This window comes from Neofelis nebulosa, chromosome 1, assembly GCF_028018385.1.
Source record: "Neofelis nebulosa isolate mNeoNeb1 chromosome 1, mNeoNeb1.pri, whole genome shotgun sequence".
Classification (NCBI taxonomy): domain Eukaryota; kingdom Metazoa; phylum Chordata; class Mammalia; order Carnivora; family Felidae; genus Neofelis; species Neofelis nebulosa.
In genome coordinates, this window is record NC_080782.1 from 232,607,749 (window position 1) to 232,628,413 (window position 20,665).

Genomic DNA, 20,665 nt, shown 5'->3' on the forward strand with positions numbered 1-20,665 from the left:
CTACATCCCTGGGTGTTGCTGGTTTGAAAATGTAGATACGCCATCATCCCTTTTCTCCTACCTGATAATTGCAAAAAGTACATAGTTCTGGTGGTCTGAAGATACACTGAAACAGGAGAAGCCTTGGGCCTGAATATCATCTCTGCCATTTGCTGTGCAATCTCAGGGAGTTTATATAATTTCTCTGCAGCTAACTTTCCTATTATAATAAGATAAAGACAATAATTTCTAGCACACAGGTTTTTTTAGCTTCGATTTTTTTTTTAGCTTGGATTTGAGAGCATCCGCAGTTGAAAGTAGGTGTTCAGTAAGAATTAATAAATGTTTATGAAAAGGAGACATTTTCCAAACCCTTTGTACTCGTATTCCATGTGTGCTACAGATTCAATCATTTTAGCTTCCACCGTTTGTCTTGCCTATGGTACATTGTGTTTTGTTTTGTAAATCCCCACTGTATGCCACAAGAGTGGGATAGTGAATGCAAAATTGATGCACTCAGAGATATACAACTCAACGGGCATTGCAATGTTCTCAGTCTAAGACCATGTGCTTAATGGAATACATCCTTATCCTGGGGAATTAGGACAGCCAGAAGTCTTCAGATTCTTTTAATTCAATGTCTATAGTGAGGAGTTTTGTGTCTCTGAGTGGCTGTTGATGGGTTCTTTTCAATTAAGTGTAGGTTGGTTTAAAATAAAGGGCTTAAACTGAGGTCAGTAGTCCTTATGTCTCAGACTTAGTAACGCAGTATTTGTTTCCCAGAGGAAAATCTCAGTGTCTGTCAAAGGACAAGACAGCACTGAGTACAAGTATTAAGTAAAAGGCACATTGTCTTCAGGGTGATGAATAAAGTATGCGGTGACATATGAAGTGCCATACCATATCCAGCGCCAACGCAACGTACAAAATGTTCAGGAATGTTAGTTCGCTATCATTTTAAGGTATTTTAAATGTTCCGATTCTAAATGAAACCCACTGGTCAACTCTTTCGGGAAAGTTTTCATGAATAGCTGGACACAGCAGAGTAGTTTCTTCGACTCAAACATGACTCATCTAATGCTTTCTGTTCTTATTTCTAAAAAGAACATTTTGGTTTCAAAACAGCCATGGTTCTTAGTAGACTTCCACCCGTGGTGCTTTCCAGGAAAAGCAGTCACTAAAAGGGTGAAAATTCCTTCAGGGGAACTAGAAGGTCCACAGCGATACACCTGGCAGCTTGGCAATGACCTGCTCTCAAGGTGATGGGGGTGGTCACTGTTTGGGGCATTCCCATCCTTCAGTGTTTTAGACTGATGCTCTTGGCCGAAGGACATAATTTTCAATGTATCAGTAGGAACATATTTAATGAGAGCAGCAATCATAATAATAAGGAAACAGACATTTGAAAATATTCAATACTGAAGGATTTTGAGAACCAAGTTAACATCAAGCGAAATGGGGCATATTTATTGTGCTCCTACTTGCTCACTCGGAAAGTTGTAGGGGGGTGGTGATCACGTTAGAGAAGTTAATTTGGGCTCCACAGATACCTTCAGTTATCTTCGTATTTGTGATTCTGTCTCAGGGTCTCTGCTATTCCTTCTTTTGTTACCTGTGTAGAGATACTCGGGTTGATAAGCCGGCTGAACTGTTAGAGTCTTAGCTTCACCCATCTCTCGAGTCTGCAGGAGCACAGAAGCAATGGCATGAAAATTGCTGTTGCAAGAGAGGGCAATCAAGAGGTGAAGAAGCAATTTTTTGCTGTGTTCAAAGACTTCAGGCCGGTAATGGTCCAAACCTGGAACAAAAAGTGGAATCTCTTAGTATAAACAAGTTTTAAGCTCGTTTAGATTCCAGGGATAGTAAAGATTCCAAGTTACCCAGGAGGAACATGTTGAAAGAATGTTCAGTTTTCTTTGTTATTGTTTGTGTTACCAACATAAAGAAGTTGGGCTTAGGAAAAATGTTTTATTCCTTAAATCAAATGTTCTCATAAAATGCTGATAGATGGACTTTTCTTGACCTCTCAGTAGCTTTTGACATGGTTAGCATTCCTCCTTCCTGGGATGTTCTCTTCCCTGGGTCTCCCTGTTAACTGAAGGATTCTAATTTTGTTCATCGCTCTCTAACTAAACTTCTGAGCCTCCCTGGCTTGTTCCTCTTCCCATTTTTATTTTACCATTTGGCTATTTTAAAATCTCAGTGCTTGGCCTGCTGCGCTCTGTCTTCTTTCTGTCTGTGTGCGGACGGTATCTCACGGCTTTAAATCGATCACATCTGGCCAAAGACCCTCAGAGAGGCCCAATATGTTTCGGGTATCTTTATAGATATAGCATTAGCGAGGTACCACTGTATAGTGCAGAAATAGGGCAATTTTAAGCAATGACCGATCAACTGAGATTACAGAGCAGATGTCACATAGAAGCGATGAAAAATGGAAGAGACTAAATATTTCAGAACTGTGGAAAGCAGGACATCAATGTAAAAGGAAAGCTCTCTGGATTGTGTCTGTAGGGTTTTGACCCCATAGTCCAGAATTCCTCTTCGATCCAGTCTTACCTAAGAAGACAGCATGGAGTAATAATGGTAGATGAAGAGCCCAATCTTCTCTCACACTGTGATCCACCACCATCTCAGTCATAAAAATTACGGCAATATTGCACCTGATCAATGACATGGTGAAATTAATGTAACTTCTGAAGAGGATGGAAACACACTGACAGATCATTAAGTCACAATTAAATACAGCCCTTGAGCCCTGCTGAAGAATTATGCGAGACGCTTATTCCAGGGAATGGAATTTATTTTCCGAAAAAGCACAGAATTCCACAGAAAGAAGAAACTTTTGCTGAGCTAATCACAAAATAGGGAGTCTTACTCGTTGCTAGGTAATAAGAACTGAGGGAGGAAGAGGCGAAAAGGGCCCTCTTTTCCAGTTACTCACGATCTAAAAATCATCACAGAATGCATATCCACATCCAGATTACATCAAGAAAAACTTCTGAGTTACAAGGCAGCTTTGCACATTGGTTGATAGTCAACCAAACGCTACAAATGTGCTGAGAACTGCAATTAAAGTCACGCGTGGTCCCTCTGATTTCAAAGGTCATTTCATTTGACAGGATGTGGAATGATCTCCCTCTTCTCATGGGAAGAAAAGTCCAGTCAGATCTAAGCAGTCATTTCCCACTACCCACAGATGCTACTTACCTGTGGAGGGGTCCCCGGGGAGTGATAGTCTCTGGGAGGTAGTCAACCAGGGGGGCCCAGCATCCTCCAGTACAAGGCATGGGTAAGGGCTGTGGCTGTTTGGTCTCTGTAATAGTCAACAGCCAGCCCGTATACGGAGAAATCGGGTCATCTATAGGGTGAGAAAGACAAGCATGCATTACTTTTAGGGAGTGATGATTTTTGTTTTCCCTATTTGGTGTTTGTAGAAAGAATCTTACAAATTTAGGCTAGTAAAAATAACTCTCTAGCCATCCCATCTGGTGAGTATGAATTATAGGATCAATGGGTTAGAATTACTTGATTAGATTTTTTAGTCCCTTTATGTTTTGATAATCTAATATACAATTACGCACTACAGATCAATGGAAAATACAGACATGCAAAAAGAAAACATTAAATCATTCTCATCACTGTGAGAACTTGGGCTTTCTCCAGACTTCCCCATTGCAGTGAAATGCAATTCCATGTTTCCAGTTTGCTCAGGACAGGAGCCTTAGAGCTATCTGTGACGTTTCTCTTACATCTCGCATCCAACTCATAATCATGATAATCATGATGAGGATAATAGTAATAATAAAAATAAGTACATTAGGAGCTAACACAGGGAATAACTACTTTGTACCAGGCACTTTTCTATGCGTTGTACATTATATTAATAATTAATAGCCCAGTAATGGGTACCTCTTACCCCTACTTGACAGAAGGGAAATAGAGGTTAGGTAACTTGGCATCATATTCAGTGAGCTGTACCTTCAAAACATATCCAGAATAGGTCCACTTTTCACCATCTCCATCACTACCAGGGTAAGGCACTATGTTCTCTCACATGGTTACTGCAATGGCTTCCCTACTGTTTCCCTGCTTCTGTCCTGGCCCCGCTACAGTCTGTTTTTCCACAGAGAAGCCAGAGCAGTCATTTTAAAACAGGAGTTCATTCATGTCTTTCTCTCTGCTTCACACTCTCCAGTGGCTCCCCTCTCCACTCAGAATGAAGTCCGAACTCTACACCGTGGCCTTTAAGGCCTTACACGGTCTTCCTGCTGTTTCTCCCTTGGCTCATCTCCCACCACCAGCACCCTTACCCACGCCACGCCAGTCATTTGGGCTTTCTTGCTGTTCTGTGATCACGCTCGGCACCACCCAGCTTCAGGGACTTCACCTCTAGCTTTCCTTTTGGCCGCAGAGCTGTCCTGGAGAGCCACGTGGTTCTCTCCTCCACTTCACACAAGCCTTCGCCCAAGCATCGATTTATTGCAGAGGATTTCCAGGAAATCCCCAATCATTTGACATCCCCTCCGCCTCTCACCCTGCTTTAATTTTCCTTTCTGGCACAGATCACCCATTACCCAGCACTGACTGCCTCCTCCGACTCTCAGACAAGCTGCACGACAGCGGACACGTTCTTTTGTTCGCTGCTGTTTCCCTAGTTCCGCGAACAGTATCTGACATGTGGCAGGGAATCAACAAGTATTTTTTGAATGAATGAACTTCCTCAACAATATCTTTAAAGTAAGCACAGCAACAAGTTTCAAAACAACCTACCCTCATACCCAAAGGAGCTAGAAAAAGAACGAACAAAACACAAATCCAGCAGAATGAAGGAAATAATAAAAATGAGAGCAGAAATAAACGATACAGCAACTAAAAACCCAAACAAACCAATAATAGAACATATCAACGAAACCAAGAGCCAGTTCTTCTAGAAGGTCAACAAAATTGATAAGCCTCTAGCCAGACTCATGATGGCGCTCTTTTTTTATAATGCTCTCCATAGAGGCCGGTGGCATTCAAAGACGACATTTCCTCTCGGGGTCACGTGATATGAGCCAGGTACATGGCTTCAGACAAGCTGGCTCAATCTGGAGAGCTGTGGCGTATCCAAGAAGAACGATGTATTAGATCAGCTTTAGGCAATTTCTCCCAAATAAAGTTTTTCTTGGCTGCACTCTTGAAAGGCAGTGAGAGGTCACAGATTCGAGGCTGCTGGTCCCCTGTAGAAGGCTGGGCTTACCAGTTAGCAGAGCGGATGGACGGGGTGTCTTCCTACTGTGAAGACTGAGGCTCCCCACAAGGGCAGGTGCTCGGACACAGCCCCCTTCTGGGATGGCAGGGAAGGGAGTTTCCAGGGCAAGGCCAGGATTCACCTCAGAAAGCGACCGTTGGGTCTTACTAACGCACCAAAAATCAAGCAACTGGAACCCTATAAATTCTATGCCACGGAGCAAGGCCACAACAGTTTTAGTCCAGAAAAAAATGTAAAGGGGGTGTGACAGTTCCTCATCTCATCTCAGACTCCGGGTAAACTACCTACAGGATGTTTCACTTTCAGCAAATTAACAGCTTGAATAACCATCCAGGATAAGCTGGTTGCAAAATGTACTCCTAAGTAATCAGCTACTCTATAATGAAACTGAAAAGGAGAACAAAAATGGGGAGACTACCAAAGAATTAAGAAAAAAGAAACTTGTGATATTTCTGTTAGGAAAGGACATAATTTTCTTTGTTTCAATGATGTTCTCAGGCACACAGCCCATCAGCAAAAATGTGTTGGATTTTTGGTGGTTGGATTAGGAGAAAGTTGGCCAGAAACTGGTTTTCTACAGTCAGGTCTAAACCACTAGGACTCAGCTGCTATCCAGCCTAACTAGATGTAGCCTTATTATGGAGACACATACACTAACATACGGCCTTGGAAAATAATCTAGTATTTTAAGTAGCTCTAAAACAGCTTACATAATATTACTAGGAAGATCTTTATAGATCTAGGTCTAAATCAGTTTTCTGGTCCATTTTACTCAAGGTAGTATAGTTTGTCTGTTTTTGTTTTTGTTTTTAATAGAAAATACTTTTAAGAGGCTGCACATGGTCTTTCCATCTGGGTAAACCCAGATTATGAAGCCTCAGGCCACTAGGTCTCACCTGATTTCTCCTTACCCTTCCTATCTCTACTAATCCTTCCAGGAATTCAGGGAGAAAATAATCACCCTTAACATATACCAGATGGCTGGCCATAAGGTTTTCGAATTGAGCCTACCAATCTTTGTTTTTCTTGTAGCATAGAATATATCCCTCATTGTGTAGCTAGAACCAAAAATACATCAGGGAGAACCCAGTTACCAAAGTCCTAAGGGTATTTGTCCCCTATTAGGTGTGGTGCTACCCTCCAGACAGCCAGAGTCAAGGTCTATTACTTAAACACTTGGAAAAGGAACTTAATATGTTCTGGACTTTCTGTGATAAGGGAGGATATGTTTGAGTAACTTCATTTCATTTTCTCTTATAATGAGTAATTTAAAATATAAGCTCTCAGTTCCGTAACAACATGCCATGCATTGGAACTTCTTTGGTCAATAACCGTAATCATGTAAAGCATATTATTGACACATGACTCAAATGAATTCAAATCCTGTGCCAAAATTTTCCCATTAAAATGCTGTTTATGTAGGCAAAACAAATCTATAAAAAAATATTTCTAGGTGAGGTAGATGCCATAACGATAACATTAGACTTCTTTTTAACCCTTTACAACTATTCACAATGGTTTTGTTTTTCCCTTCACAAATACTTCCATTACTTTTTCTTTTTGTCCCTAAAGCCAGTGGTCTGAGTTTATATAATGACATAATTATTATCATAATTATTCTCTGAAATTCACTATTTACGTATTTTCAAAATAATTCTTTCTTTATTATAGTGATTCTATCAAATTCTATGTCCAGGAGCCAGAGCAAAAAGGCACACTTTAAAGGAATCAACTGCCAAAGAGTAATATTCCTGACTAACCGGTCAGCAGAGTGGGTGAAGGGGGTGTCTTTCTACTCTGAAGACTGAGGCTCCCCACAAGGGCAGGTGCTTGGACACCGCCCACTTCTGGGATGTCAGGGAAGGGAGTTTCTGGGGGCAAGGTCAGGATTCGCCTCAGAAAGCGACTGTTGGGTCTTACTAATGCACCAAAAATTGAGCAACATAAATCCACAGTCATGGAGTGTTATGTTTTGTTAGGCTTGGCACATTCTGAGGGAGGGGGGGTCAGGATTTGACTGCTTCACCTTTTTATGATGCAATTTTTTTGTCCTCAAATTTTGAAATATCTGACAGCAACCAGACTTTTCTTGTCCCAACAACTCTCCATTTCTCAACTACTACTCTCCTCCTCTGTAAAATCTAGGCCCATCTAAAACTGATGGTCGGTGCTTGGGAGATGCAAATATCCAGTGTTTGGATGGTACAGTCCCCTGATGGGACACAGGAAGAGGTGAAAATACAAACAGCTTTATCTTACCTCAATAAGCAGTTTTATAGGGACATAGCTGAAACTTAACCTAAGTTAGAGGATGGTAACTATATACGGATTTTAGACATCCCTTCCATTGGTATTTTCAATGCTGGAGAATTGCCTGTCTGTGCATTAAGAAGCAGAGTAAGGACAGTTGAAATATTCTGTCATTGGAATTACTTAGCTCTTACCCAGTCGGCACATTTTCCATAGAAACAAAACAAATCAAAACAACAGCTCCAAAGGTCCTATGAAGTGACTTAAAAAGTGAACGTAATTCATGAAATACCATCACATTTACAATTTCCACCAAAACAGACAAATAAATCCCATCAGACAGTTTACTGATTCCCTCACCATACTGAAATGTCACAGGAAGTGTTCTTTGGTTCCAGAATTTCTGTAAATTGTGACAAAATGATACCCTTTACCTGCTCCGTACCCACAGAAGCTGTTCAGGGCTTAAACAAAATAAATGAATGCATTGACCTTTTTGGTTTTCCCCACCTTCTCAGGGTACGAAGAAATTCCTGTGACAATTATATCTCCCAGGTTAGTAATTTTCACTTGGCTACTGAGACTATGCCATTGAGAGGCTCACGGTGAAAACCGATCTCCCCTGGGTGAGCTGACGCACAGAGCTTAAAGGTCAAATGCTCTAAGATAGGTTGAAAAATTGAGCTGCGACATTTGTTCTCAAATGGACAATTTCTTACTAGCCTTTCCCCAGATGCATCACCAAGGAAAAAACACCAGGAATATAAAAGTACAGATTTGGGCTGTAGTTTGAGGTTTTCTGATTTTGAGTTGCCCACTGTGGAGTTTGTTTTTACTTTAAGATGCTGACTCTATGCTTACCTGCACGGTCGGATCACATGGTTCCTTAATATTTATGGGTCCCTTTTTAGTCATTAGAACAAGAAAAATCAAAACACTCATTTTCTACTCTCGAAATACATGCATTCCGTCTGAAACCCCACATCCTGCTGGTACTTACTTTTATCTTCATCATATGATCCTCCAGAGCTATTGCTGTATCTTGACTCTAGGCGGGTGTGGGCTCTGATGACGTTACTAAACCTTCAAATACAAGAACAACCATCAGAAATACTGACACGTGTGTGTATGTGCTGTTACTCGTAAACACATACTATTATTTAGTGGTTGAGTTTTTGGCAGTAAGTTCCAAGGATGCTTTTCCTAAAGAAATCCTGGAAAAATTGTACCCCAAACATTTTGTTTTTCTCGAGAGGGCCAGTAGTCACTCTTGCTCAGGAACACAGGTTCAAGTCTCGATGAGATCAATATTTTCAGGCTAATATCTGAATTGAACTAGGAGATAGCATTTGGTTAGAAAGAAAATAGCAATGGCACTGAATAATAGGAACCTCTTGTTCACATGGTTGCTTGGCACGTGGTAGGTGGTCAATACGTAATTGCTGATTAATTAGGTCAATGTAGATAGAATTGGAAATATACAAAAATGGTTTCATAACAAATCTTGGGCTTCGTCAGCTTTACAGTATCCCTTAAAATGATGTGAAGGTTTTCAGGAAAAGGTCCCTGGTGAGGAAATAGGGTGGGTAGGGTTATACAACTTGTCAAGTGTCAACCACAGGAAGGCGGCAGTAGAAGGATGCTTCTAGTGTCATACTGCCTCTGAGCAGGAGAACAGGTGATTTTAGTACTGAGCTCTCCCTCACTAGCTCTGTGGCCTTGGCCAGGTCCCGTATCTCCTTAGGGATCCTATTTCCACACCTGCCAAGAAGGAAAAATAAACAGTTCACCCTTTATTTCACTGGAATTGTTGTGGGAATCAAAAGAAATAATGCAAGAATGTTTCCCAAGCCGTGAGACATCTGACCATCAAGGTATTAATTATTATATTTCTACCTTGAATTTCTAGAATTCCTTCTCTCTTCAGGGCACCAAAGGCTTTCAAATCAATAGCGTTTTTATTATCCAAAGGCCTATAATGTGGGGCAAGAGTGTGGCTGAGGAGCAGTGTTGATAAAATGTTATGTCTATATTTATTTTATATAAAATGACATAAACAGGTTTTATCTACTTAATATATATGCTGCCAAAGCAAAGAATTAAGTCCATCTAAAAATATCTGGAAAATTCAAACCACAGCAGGTGTGTTCTCCTTCATTACTGACTGGGTGTTCTGCCTTAATTGACCACAGATCAGTGCTTTATTTCCCTCTAAAACACTGGGAAATTCAGGGCTATTGCTATCCTCCAGTTATGGAGAAAAAGAACATGCTTTAGCAAAAAGTACTGGATGTTCCGTTTAGATGCCTGCCTTGTCCCGGGTATATAACCTCAGAACGTTGCATCAGTGATTTAGATTTACTGAACACAGTAATGTAACAGACAGTAATGACTCTGCTTTTATGCACTTCTTAAATGTATGCAGCAGATTTCTGACAGTCATCTTTCCCCCAGTAACTCTGTATTTCAAACATTATTGTCATAGCTATTGGGCTATTGCTTTGTGAATCCATAAAACAGAACATCTAGGACATCTGCTCAGTCTGTCTACATCAGACCGAACTTACAAGATGAGTAAAGTGACAAGCTTATTACCTTCCGAAGGTGTTCTTTAATCACATTTGTGCTGATAAATGCAACATTAAAAATGGTGTATGCAGAGTCCAGATCTCATTCAGCAAAGAACAAAAGCAGAGTAATGAAAAAATTCCACATCTGGAGATTTCCACGGGACAGAGAGCTCAAGAACTATATATGGTATATGTTGGTTTTATAATCATGCTCTGGGGGGACCAGGCAGGAAGAATTATAGAATGGATGACAATCCTTCTCTTTTCCTTTGAGATACATCTAAAGGAGAGTTGGGCAGATGTTTTGAAGCTGAGGTGAACAAGAGCAGCAAGCCCCTTCCAGATTGTTCTTACTCTGGAGGAGACCAAAACCATAGTGCAGCAAAGCATTAGTTTGACAAGAAAAAAAAAAAAAAATAAATAAATGAATAAAAAATAAAAAAATAAAAAGAGTAAAAACTGGCTCCTAAGTGTAAAATCTGTTATTTTCCTTTGCTTTCCTGGCTTAAAGAAAATAATTTTGGGTCCTGGCTTTAGAGGAATTTGAAGGATTAAGTAGACTAAATGGCCCTTTAATATCAAAGGTACATGTCTTAAGAAATATATCATAAATATAGCTCCAATAAGAGAAAAACTAAAAGGACAAAATATTTTTCTAAATTTTATTCTGCTGACTTAGCTCAAATTAATATTTAGGTAATTTTTGGTAGATTATTAATCTCTATCCCTGTATCAACACAGATCACCAGAAATTTATGCATTTTGAAATTTATTGCTTTGGTTCTCTTTGAAAAACCCTTTCATGGAACTACAATTATTTATTTATTTATTTATTTATTTATTTATTTATTTATTAAAAAAATTTTTTTTTAACGTTTATTTATTTTTGAGACAGGGAGAGACAGAGAATGAACGGGGGAGGAGCAGAGAGAGAGGGAGACACAGAATCGGAAGCAGGCTCCAGGGTCTGGGCCATCAGCCCAGAGCCCGAAGCGGGGCTCGAACTCACGGACCGCGAGATCGTGACCTGAGCTGAAGTCGGACGCTCAACCGACTGAGCCACCCAGGCGCCCTTACAATTTTTTTTTTAAAACACATTAAAAAAAATTTTTTTTAAATTTATTTTTGAGAGACAGAGAGAGAGAGAGAGCACGAGCAGAGGAGGGGCAGAGAAAGAGGGAGACACAGAATCTGATGCAGGTTCCAGGTTCTGAGCTGTCAGCACAGAGCCTGACGTGGGCCTGGAACTCACAGACTGTGAGATCATGACCTGAGCCCAAGTTGGATGCTTAACCGACTGAGCCACCCAGGCGCCCCTCATGGAAGTACAAATTTAAAAAATAAGCTCTTATTAAGGGTTGATGCATTGAAAATACTTATGGAGTTTGGCTCTGCATATTTGACAAACTGCTATGAACAGCAATTTTAATAAAAATATATTTTCACTTTGTTGTTTGATTAAAAAAAAACACCTACATGATAAAATCCTTCTTTGAATTTAGGGTAGTTTCTGTTAGTAGCTTCCAATGAATCATTTTTGCTTATTTTTACACACTCCAAGTTATAAAATTCACCGTACTTTTCTTTTTTACTTTGGCTATTGAAGAACTCAAGGTTAGGTTAGTATTAGCTTTCAGTATTTGTCCTTCATGAGGACTTTTGACACAACTATCTTACTCTCTTCTTAGCTTGGCTCGTATTCTATTGCCCTTGCGTTAACAGTACCATAACCTATCTGAACTTTTTGTTAGTACAATAATAGTATTAAGTATTTCTGAAAGACATCAAAGGACCACTAATCTACCTATAAAAAACATGGCCTCAGGCCTGTTTCTTTGCAGAACTCCGTGGGGCCCTCTGGAGCCCAACAATGTATTTTGGTGACTAGGACCCCCAGGGGTTGGGTAACACAGCACCTTGGTCAGTATTTCTGAGCAAGTATGTCTATAGACTCTTTGTCTACAAGGACTGTAAAGAAAAGGGCAAGTAATTGTCTTCTGTAATGGGGTTAGGAAGAGGGAGGCAGGAAGAGGGGCTAAATGGAGTTTGGACAGCTTATCTTTGGGGCTGTGAGATTTCTCCAGTTTTCATTCACATACCGACTAAACATTAAAAAATACCCACTATGTGCAACACAGCAGTTTAATCAATGAGGATAGCAATGTGTATAAGAGATATATGGTCTCTGTTTTCCAAGAATTAAAATCGAGTGGTTGAGACAAGCATGTGTACAAGTACCTATAAATCAGCATGACAGGGTTGACAAGGAAGGAAAGGTAATAAGTAGATGAGAGAAGAGAAATGAGACATTTTAGGCTGAGGGCACAGTCTATTTTCATGGAAAAGAGAGAATGCATTAGAGAAATAGTGCAGGTGGAGTATTATATGATCAGTGGAATGGTGGTGGCCTTCGGGAGAAAATATTCATACATGTATGATCACATATATATGACTATATATAAAAATGATCAATAAATCTATACATGAATAGATACAGCATTAGGAAAAAAGTAGATATATATGAATACGTATAAAAAGTGTGGGTACCTAACTACATCAGGCTTTCTAATGGCCAACAGAGATACAGTGTGGGAGGAGGAAAGCAAGACCTAAAGAGAAAGCTTCTATTAGAGGTGTTGCCTGGTCTCAACATTACAGAGATGACTAGCTTAATTTCAAGGGCCACCACTAAAAACTTGGGCAGGACACTCAGGAATCCAAAGGGGCTTCTGTAGTTAGATGTTGATAGACATGCATCACCTTTCCACCCTAAATAAAATTAAGACGGAAAATTCAGTCTAGACGATAAATGATAAAGAATGTTACACTCCAACTAGAAAGTAGAAATGTCTTTAGAGAGATAATGTGATTATTTCCCATGAGGAAGTTTTCCAAAGAAGGTACTAACAAATATAGATTAAAAACGTGTTAATTAATAATCTCGTATTGTCACTGATGTATGGAGTATGAAAACCTTTACTTACTTCTGAGAAAGAAAGAAAGAAAGAAAGAAAGAAAGAAAGAAAGAAAGAAAGAAAGGAAAAGAAAGAAAGAAAGAAAGTCAGTCTTATATTAGAGATCTGTAAAGGATGAGGTCTATGATCATGAGCCACTGGGTTTGGGCGTTTAGCCTGAAGCAAAGCTCATATGGATAAGCATCTGCCTGAAGGCAGTGCAGCAACCCAGTCATGAACATACTGAGGAATCTGAGGAGGCCTGAAATGGAAATGAGCCTTCAGAACTCCAGACGCAGTCAGTCTTAGGTCATCGTCTTCCACCTGCAGCCCCTGCTGTATTCTTTCTTTAAAATTGTTTTTTAACGTTTATTTATTTTTTGAGAAACAGAGACAGGGTGCGAGCAGGGGTGGGGGGGAGGTGCAGAGGGAGAGGGAGACACAAATCTGAAGCAGGCTCCAGGCTCCTAGCTGTCAGCACAGAGCCCGACCCGGGGCTCGAACTCACAGACCATGAGATCATGACCTGAGAGGAAGTCAGTTGCTCAACTGACCGAACCACCCAGGTGCCCCGCCCCTGCTGTATTCTTGTGCACAGGATGAAATCCTGAGGACCATCATGAAGCATCTGAAAGCATTATGAGCTAAGTGGATTATTTTCATTATCTGATCTATTAAATTATCTCCAACCTGAATTTGTGAGCATCTCTTCCTTGTTGCTAATTTCTTAAGTGAAAGGGCTCCCTGGTAGTTTTCACTAGAAAATGCCCAGGCTGAGGAGTTTTCAACACCATGAGAATCATCCTAATTTTTATTTTTTAATTTGAGTCCTTTTTATTTCTTTTTGTTTCTCTGCTCCTCACAATTAACCACAGGAAATAGTGATGCAGATTTTATGAATTTATGAGTAGCTTCTAGGCACGGTAAAGGGGCAAGAGAAATATCATTAAAGAGTTAATGTAAAGGGAATAGAGGCTGCTTCTAGCAGGAAAAGTTGCTGTTGTTGGCTAGCCAAATGTGACAATGTAAAGGTGAAATAAAAATGATGATGTTTTATAAGACTTGCCTCAAGACAACTGCTCAATCTCTAAGCAATCATTCCCCAATCAGATTTGAAAATTTCACGCGGAAATTCCCTCTAATTCCAGATGGTCTGTGCCCACTAGCAGAACAACCAGTGGTTTGCAGTAAGCCCTGCGGTAAGTGGGATTCAGCCAGCAGAATGACATCCCTCTTAATCTTTGTCTTCTCTGGCTTTTCTCAGGGAGAAATCATTATCTTTAGAGATATCAGAGCAGAATTGGAGTCAGTTTGTGTTTCTAAAGGCAAAGAAGAATTTGTGTGTGTGTGTGTGTGTGTGTGTGTGTGTGTGTGATTTATGAAACACAACAAACTCTTACAGATGCTTTTGTATAGACTGTTGCTGAAAGTTATACTATCTTAAGCCAAATTTGTGCACCAACCTCTCATCCGATTCTTTCAATATCTTGCTCTCCTCGGCATCTGGGAAACTGTCCTGGCCGGCCACCACTGTGTTGCTGCTGGAGGTGGTTCCTGCAGGTAGGATTAGAAGAAAGACACTTAGGGGAAAAGAAATGTAGTGGGGGGAGGGTTGAGCCCAGGTCTCAAGTAATTACAGTGCAGGATTTCCTATAAAATCTCATGTTTGAAAGACTCCTTACATCTTCTGTACAATCTCAGACATTCTAAACAACCTTCCAAGCCCACACCACTGAAATGGGAGAATCCCAGACATCTGTTACGGTCAAACCAAATTCCTTAGCTCTCTGATAAAGTGAGGCTACAACATTCTTGAAACCCTTTCTTCCTGACCACTTAGGTAATGAGCTTATTTATAGCGGCTGGCCCTGCTGTTGGCTGCTTTCACATTTCTGGGGCCGGGAGTTATTAAACTAATGTTAGTGAAGCAAGTCCAAGTACCTAGAGTTTCTGATCCCTGGGCTACTGCTTCTCGGTGAGAACACATTCTGGCAGCAGGTGCAGGGCAAACAGAGGGCATAAGAGACCAAGGGACGAGAGAGATTTGAAGGCAGTTATGATATTAGGAAAATCAAAGGGAAGCCGGCTTCAAGGAACTTGAGGAGGGTGTTACCTGTTTCAAAAAATAAGGCTGAGAAGCCAATTTATTAGAAGTGATAATACTGTTGAGGGAGCATTTGAGCTAATCCTGGGAGATTATTGGCCAAGAAAATTCCACAGACATAAGAAGGAAGGTCCAGAAATGAGATTCCCAAGGGACTGCTGTGTCCTGCCTGGGATCAGTCTGAAGTGCAAAGCTCTGTGGCTTACCAGGTCCCTGACTGATGGTCATCCTTACAAATGGATTTCATTAAACTCACGATGCTCTTAGGAGTCTCAGCTATTCTTTAAAAAAAAAAAAAACAAAAAAAAAAAACAACTTTTTTTTTTTTTTTTTAACATTTATTTATTTTTGAGAGACAGAGGGAGACAGAGCATGAGAGGGCAGAGAGAGAGGGAGACCCAGAATCTGAAGCAGGCTCCAGGTTCTGAGCTGTCAGCACAGAGCCCAACGTGGGGTTTGAACTCATGAACCACGAGATCATGATCTGAGCTGAAGTCAGATGCTTAACCGACTGAGCCACCCAGGCACCCCAGGAGTCTCAGCTATTCTTAAGCCATCTCTTAAATGAAAGTTTAAACAGGAATAAGAAAAAGCAATACACACACACACACACTCTCTCTCTCCTTTCCATTCAGTGTTCCGGGTAGAGGAAAATCCAGGGATCCAAGACAAGATGTCCACCCAGCTGCCCTTCCCCTACCAGAGGCTGCCGCAGAGGCCTTGCTGCTGGCCGCAAAGCGGTAGAATGGCGGGTTGTCACAGTGCTGGACGATGGGATTCACGGGCTCCGTCTGTTGCAGCTCAAAGAGAAGCTCTTCCATGGTTTGAATGGTGTTGTTACGGCACAAGTATATGGCCACCTTTTTGATCTGAGAAGAAACATAGGACACAGGATGTTTTCCAGAGCCTCGCCTGCAAGAATGCTAGACTGTAAGCTGTTCCCTTCCATGAATGCATCATCCCCAGAGCTACCGTCCCGATAGCTGAACTTCATGGTCTCCCAGCATGAATCGGAGTGTCTGGATTAAAATTCGCCTCCCTTTACACGCATGTCTGATAGGAGTGCGTGTCAAAGACTTTCCCTTCCCTAATGGCCGAGTTTACAAAAGCCGCTTTTGGGGCACATGAATTCTACCTAAACTGAAAACTTGCATCTAAAGCCTTATCTAGAAAGCATTTTATTTATACAAACCATGGGGAAAAACGGCTAGTGATTTTTGTTTAGACAAGGAGTCCAGTCCCTTGCTAATCTCTTCTTCCCTAGAAACTAATGAGTTTTGGTTGTTGGTATGGTTTTAAATCTAAAAACTAACTCTGGATTAAAGCTCTGTCTGATTGAAGCCCTCATTGTCAAACCTGAGGCCGATGCTGGTGTGGCTTCGAAACAACGGGCAGCCAGAAAATCTCTCAGAAAAACAACCAGCACACAAATGCCAGTTGAGTTATGGTTTTAAAAATGCTGTTGTTTTGGGCGCCTGGGTGGCTCGGTTGGTTAAGCGTCCAACTTCGGCTCAGGTCATGATCTCATGGTTCATAAGTTTCAGCCCCGTGTCGGGCTCTGCACTGACAGCTCAGAGCCTGGAGCCTGCTTTGGATTCTGTGTCTCCCTCTCTCTCTGCCCCTCCTCTGCTTGTGCTCTGTCTCTCTCAGTCTTAAAAATAAACAAAACATTAAAAAAATTAAAAAAAATGCTGTTCTTTTATTGACCATATCATCTTCAAATACAAACACTAAATATTACATATCTCCGGAAGATTTCTCTCTACCCATTTCTCTCTTCCCACCTACATTTGAAGAGAAACACCTGGAAACTCAAGATGTAAGAGCATCAAGATGTACACACAAAACATCTTTATGAGTAATAACATGATGCTTTACTGAGTTTCTCTTATGTGGTGGGTCTAATTTTTATAGAAGGTAGCTTTTAGTAACTGTTAGGAAAATATCCACCGCTTAATTCATACATTTCTGGGTCCAAAGGCTTAGAAAGAGGATGATAGAGGGGTCACTGAGACACTGACTGTCGCCTGCTTCTCGGGGGACAGAAGGAAACTTTTATGTAATACCTAGATGAGCTCCTAGGAGATTAGCAGGACTGACAGAAGTTGACCTTCTCATTTTACTTGGTGCAAAGAGCACAGTCCCACTGGCAGCTGCAAATACAATGGACAGGAGCAATGACTCCAAGGGTGAGGGACACTTACGTAGGGCAAGAGAAGCGTGTCACTGCTCACGCCACACAGGCTGATCAGGAACTGCAGGGTGATCCTCAGGTTGTTGGTCCATTTCTCGTTGTTGGCTAAAGCATTCCAAGCATTTTCCATTTCTGGTCCAGGAACTTCGTCTCCATACTAGAACAAACAAGATAAAAACCGGCCCAGGAGACGTGGGGGAAAAAAAATGTCAGGAGGCAGAATGTTTGAGGAAAAGTTGTTATAAGGGTCATGTCCATCTCAAAATCCTAAGGAGGGGGAGACGTGGCCAGTCCTCAGCAAGATGCCATTTTCCAGCCATTTATAATGCACATACTTGTTCTCATGATTTCTAGTATGTTAGCATTATCATTTGTATGCATATTACTTTTAAAAATTGTGGGAAAATGCACATAACGTACGTTTTTAAGCATACAGTCCAGTGACATGAAGCACCTTCACCCCCGTCCATGCCCTATTTGTGTGACTTTTCACAATAAGTGCCACTTGCCCCGAGTTGGGAGCACAGGGCTTGATTAACCCGCGGGTTTTCCTGGATGACAGAGGCCCGTTTCCTCCGAGTTTACCTTGGCCGTCATGTACATGAGGTTATTCAGGACCAGTGATGTAGCTTCCGGGGAGCCCCAGCCACTCCCTCTCAGCCCGTGTGAAGTGGGCACTTCTCCTTCCCGGTCCTTGACGTCATCGTCTGGGCTGCTGGGGCTTGATCCCGGGAGGAGGAGCCTGCTGTCCACCAGCTCGATGTTGTGCAGCCAGGGCAGCAGGTAGGTGAGCATGATCTGACGCCCGTTTGGGTGTGTCGTGGGAAATCGCTGGCTTACCTCTGGAGAGAGTGGCAGTGACCAAGGGCCACATGTTATCTCATCAAAATAAATATAGATCTTAACACCAACCGACAGATCGGACGGTGACTTCAGTTTACAAAGCATTTTCATGTATACAGCAGCTCCTCCAGGCCGCAAGATCTTACAACTGAGGCTCGCCCTCAAGCCTCTCGCCCCTGGTGCTCTGCGGAGGCTCGTGGGAGCGCACAGGGGGGAAAGCCTGGGCTTGGTCAAAGTGGACTGGGGTGGAAGGCCTCATGAGTTCACACCCACTGCTATGGACGACGTGTATCAGAGCGCACAAAACAAGGGGCTCGGAATCAGAAGGACACGTGATGAGGTCCCAGCGGCTCCGCATTACCAGCTGCATGAAATTCTGTGTTAGTTATTTAACCTCTCCGTTCCTCAGCTTCCTCATCTATACAATGGGACCACATAGGTGGTTTGGATCCAATCCCATGGTCTTTTATATATTAAAAGATATAAGGTATAGTATATGCTCAACACAGTGCTGGTCATCTAGGAGGCTCTTAATAAACCGTGGCTAGGATTCTTATAACAATTACTGTCTTTCCACTATACCAATATTTCACCACGTGTCTTCTATGAACTCTCAGCTGTAAAAGTGAGAACGAAGCCAGTCCGTGGACTCATGTTTGTGGCATCAACCTGAAAACTGCCAACTGTGTGGAAGCTGTGCGCTCAGTGTCGCACTTCATTTTATGAAATAAATGATTCAAAATGGTAAAACGGTGCATCCAGTCCAGTGATTTCAGCACTATTTTCTCTGAGAGCATTTTGCACTGTTTCACTGCCAGTAGCATTTAATTTTATGACCTGAATAAGCTTTCTCCGGAAATAAAAGCACAGTATTACCTATCTGCTGCAAGCTGCTTGCCATCTTTTATTTCTAACATCTAGAGGAGAAACGGTTTGATCCTAAGGGAAATTCACGAGCATGGTCTGATGCACTTGTTATTATCCAGTGTGGCACGTAATCTCATTTGGAGAGTTTTTGGCTGCTGAACAATAGAACAACACAGATGCCAGGAATTAAACCAAGATAATCCACTAGATCCCTGAGACAGTAGCTTTAATTGATTTGGCCCTTTTTCCAAAAATTGTAATTTTTCTATGGTGAACACTACGAATATATTTAATGCTGTGCCGCAATAATCAGGGTGAACAGTTATGTTTTACATTGTTTAAAATTTCAAAACTTACTTAATTTCGAAACTTTACGGATGTGACAACTGATATCATGAACTTGTCTGGCACATAGTCAGATCCTTAGAAAACTGGAACACTTATCTATTCAACATACTGGGCCTTTTCTAGGTCAAGCCACTGTGCTAGGCACTATGGAGCCGGCAAGGATTCAAGATTCAGTTCCTGTCCCTGAAGAGGAGGCTCTGAGACAGGTGGCTCTGGAGCAAGGTAGAAAGTGACAAATGACACAGAAAGGAACAAACAAGAGTGCTCTAGGGGTTCAGCGGAGAAAAAGGACTTCTGGCTACAAAGATTCACTTGCATGGCAAAAAAACTACAGGTAAGACCTTGGATTGCGAGTAACTTGCTCTGTGAGTGTTCTGCAAGACAAGCAAACATTTCTAATAAATTTGAACTCAATAAATGAGCGATGTCTTGCAATATGAGTCGTACATGATGCCGAATGGCACATGACCACAACTGAGCCAATAGTTCTCCTAATTTGCTTTGATATACAAGTGCTTTGGATTATAAGCATGTTTCTGGAATGATTTATGCCCGCAAACCAAGGTTTTATTGTATTTTAACCTGACTAGGAAGGACTGAGACTTTGGAGAGGAATAAATCCTTCCAGTGGGAGGGACAACTGCCATTAAGAATACTTGTCGTCTTTTAACAGTGGCAAAGAAACCTATTGTCTTTTTTGTAGCCATGATTAGCTTCTAACACATCACATAATTTGCTTATTTATGATGTTTATTGCATCTTGTCTGTCAGACGTAAGGTCAGATGGGGGTGTGTGTGTCGGGGGAAAGTCTGTCTAAAGTATCCCACACACCTAGATCAGGGCCAGGATTGTAGAGATCTTTCTAAAGGGAAAAGAGGATGAAAAAATGCCACAGACATGGAAACAACTCCCATTCACCCCTCCAGAAACAAACTTAAAAAATGTGAGACGATGTTAGCGGGCTGCTACGTACATTTTCCGGCTTCTGTGGGAGGGCCCTGAGCAACTTGCCTGGCTACTTACAAGGAATTAACTCATCTGAAATTACAGGCAATAAAACTCTCACCACAGGGTTTTCAGTAGTAAAAACAGTAAAAGTGAGAGCTAGAAATCTCTGTAACCTCCTTATTTTTCCACGTCATTAAACAAAAAAAAAGCTATTCCTCATAAATCAAAATAGCCGAAAGGTTAATTCTTGAAAAGGTAGACTGAACCTGCTTGCAACTCATTGTACGAGCTTCTTTTGTTCTTAAACTTGCAGTACTATTTACTTCCTCTCCCCTGATTTGTCCACCCTGTTA

At 41.4% G+C, this 20,665-nt stretch overlaps 1 protein-coding gene across 2 annotated transcripts in view; it reads right to left on the reverse strand.

The window, feature by feature from the left end:
- Positions 1-20,665, reverse strand: part of FRY (FRY microtubule binding protein) — a 344,560-nt gene that overhangs the window by 67,407 nt on the left and 256,488 nt on the right. For both annotated transcript variants that reach the window (XM_058688112.1, XM_058688123.1), the window contains exons 32-39: positions 17,891-18,147; positions 17,316-17,462; positions 15,812-15,980; positions 14,471-14,561; positions 8,484-8,566; positions 3,190-3,340; positions 2,539-2,642; positions 1,592-1,777 (exon numbers count right to left, since the gene is read on the reverse strand). In XM_058688112.1, coding sequence (XP_058544095.1) covers positions 1,592-1,777; positions 2,539-2,642; positions 3,190-3,340; positions 8,484-8,566; positions 14,471-14,561; positions 15,812-15,980; positions 17,316-17,462; positions 17,891-18,147 — 1,188 coding nt within the window. The remainder of the gene's footprint in view (positions 1-1,591; positions 1,778-2,538; positions 2,643-3,189; positions 3,341-8,483; positions 8,567-14,470; positions 14,562-15,811; positions 15,981-17,315; positions 17,463-17,890; positions 18,148-20,665) is intronic.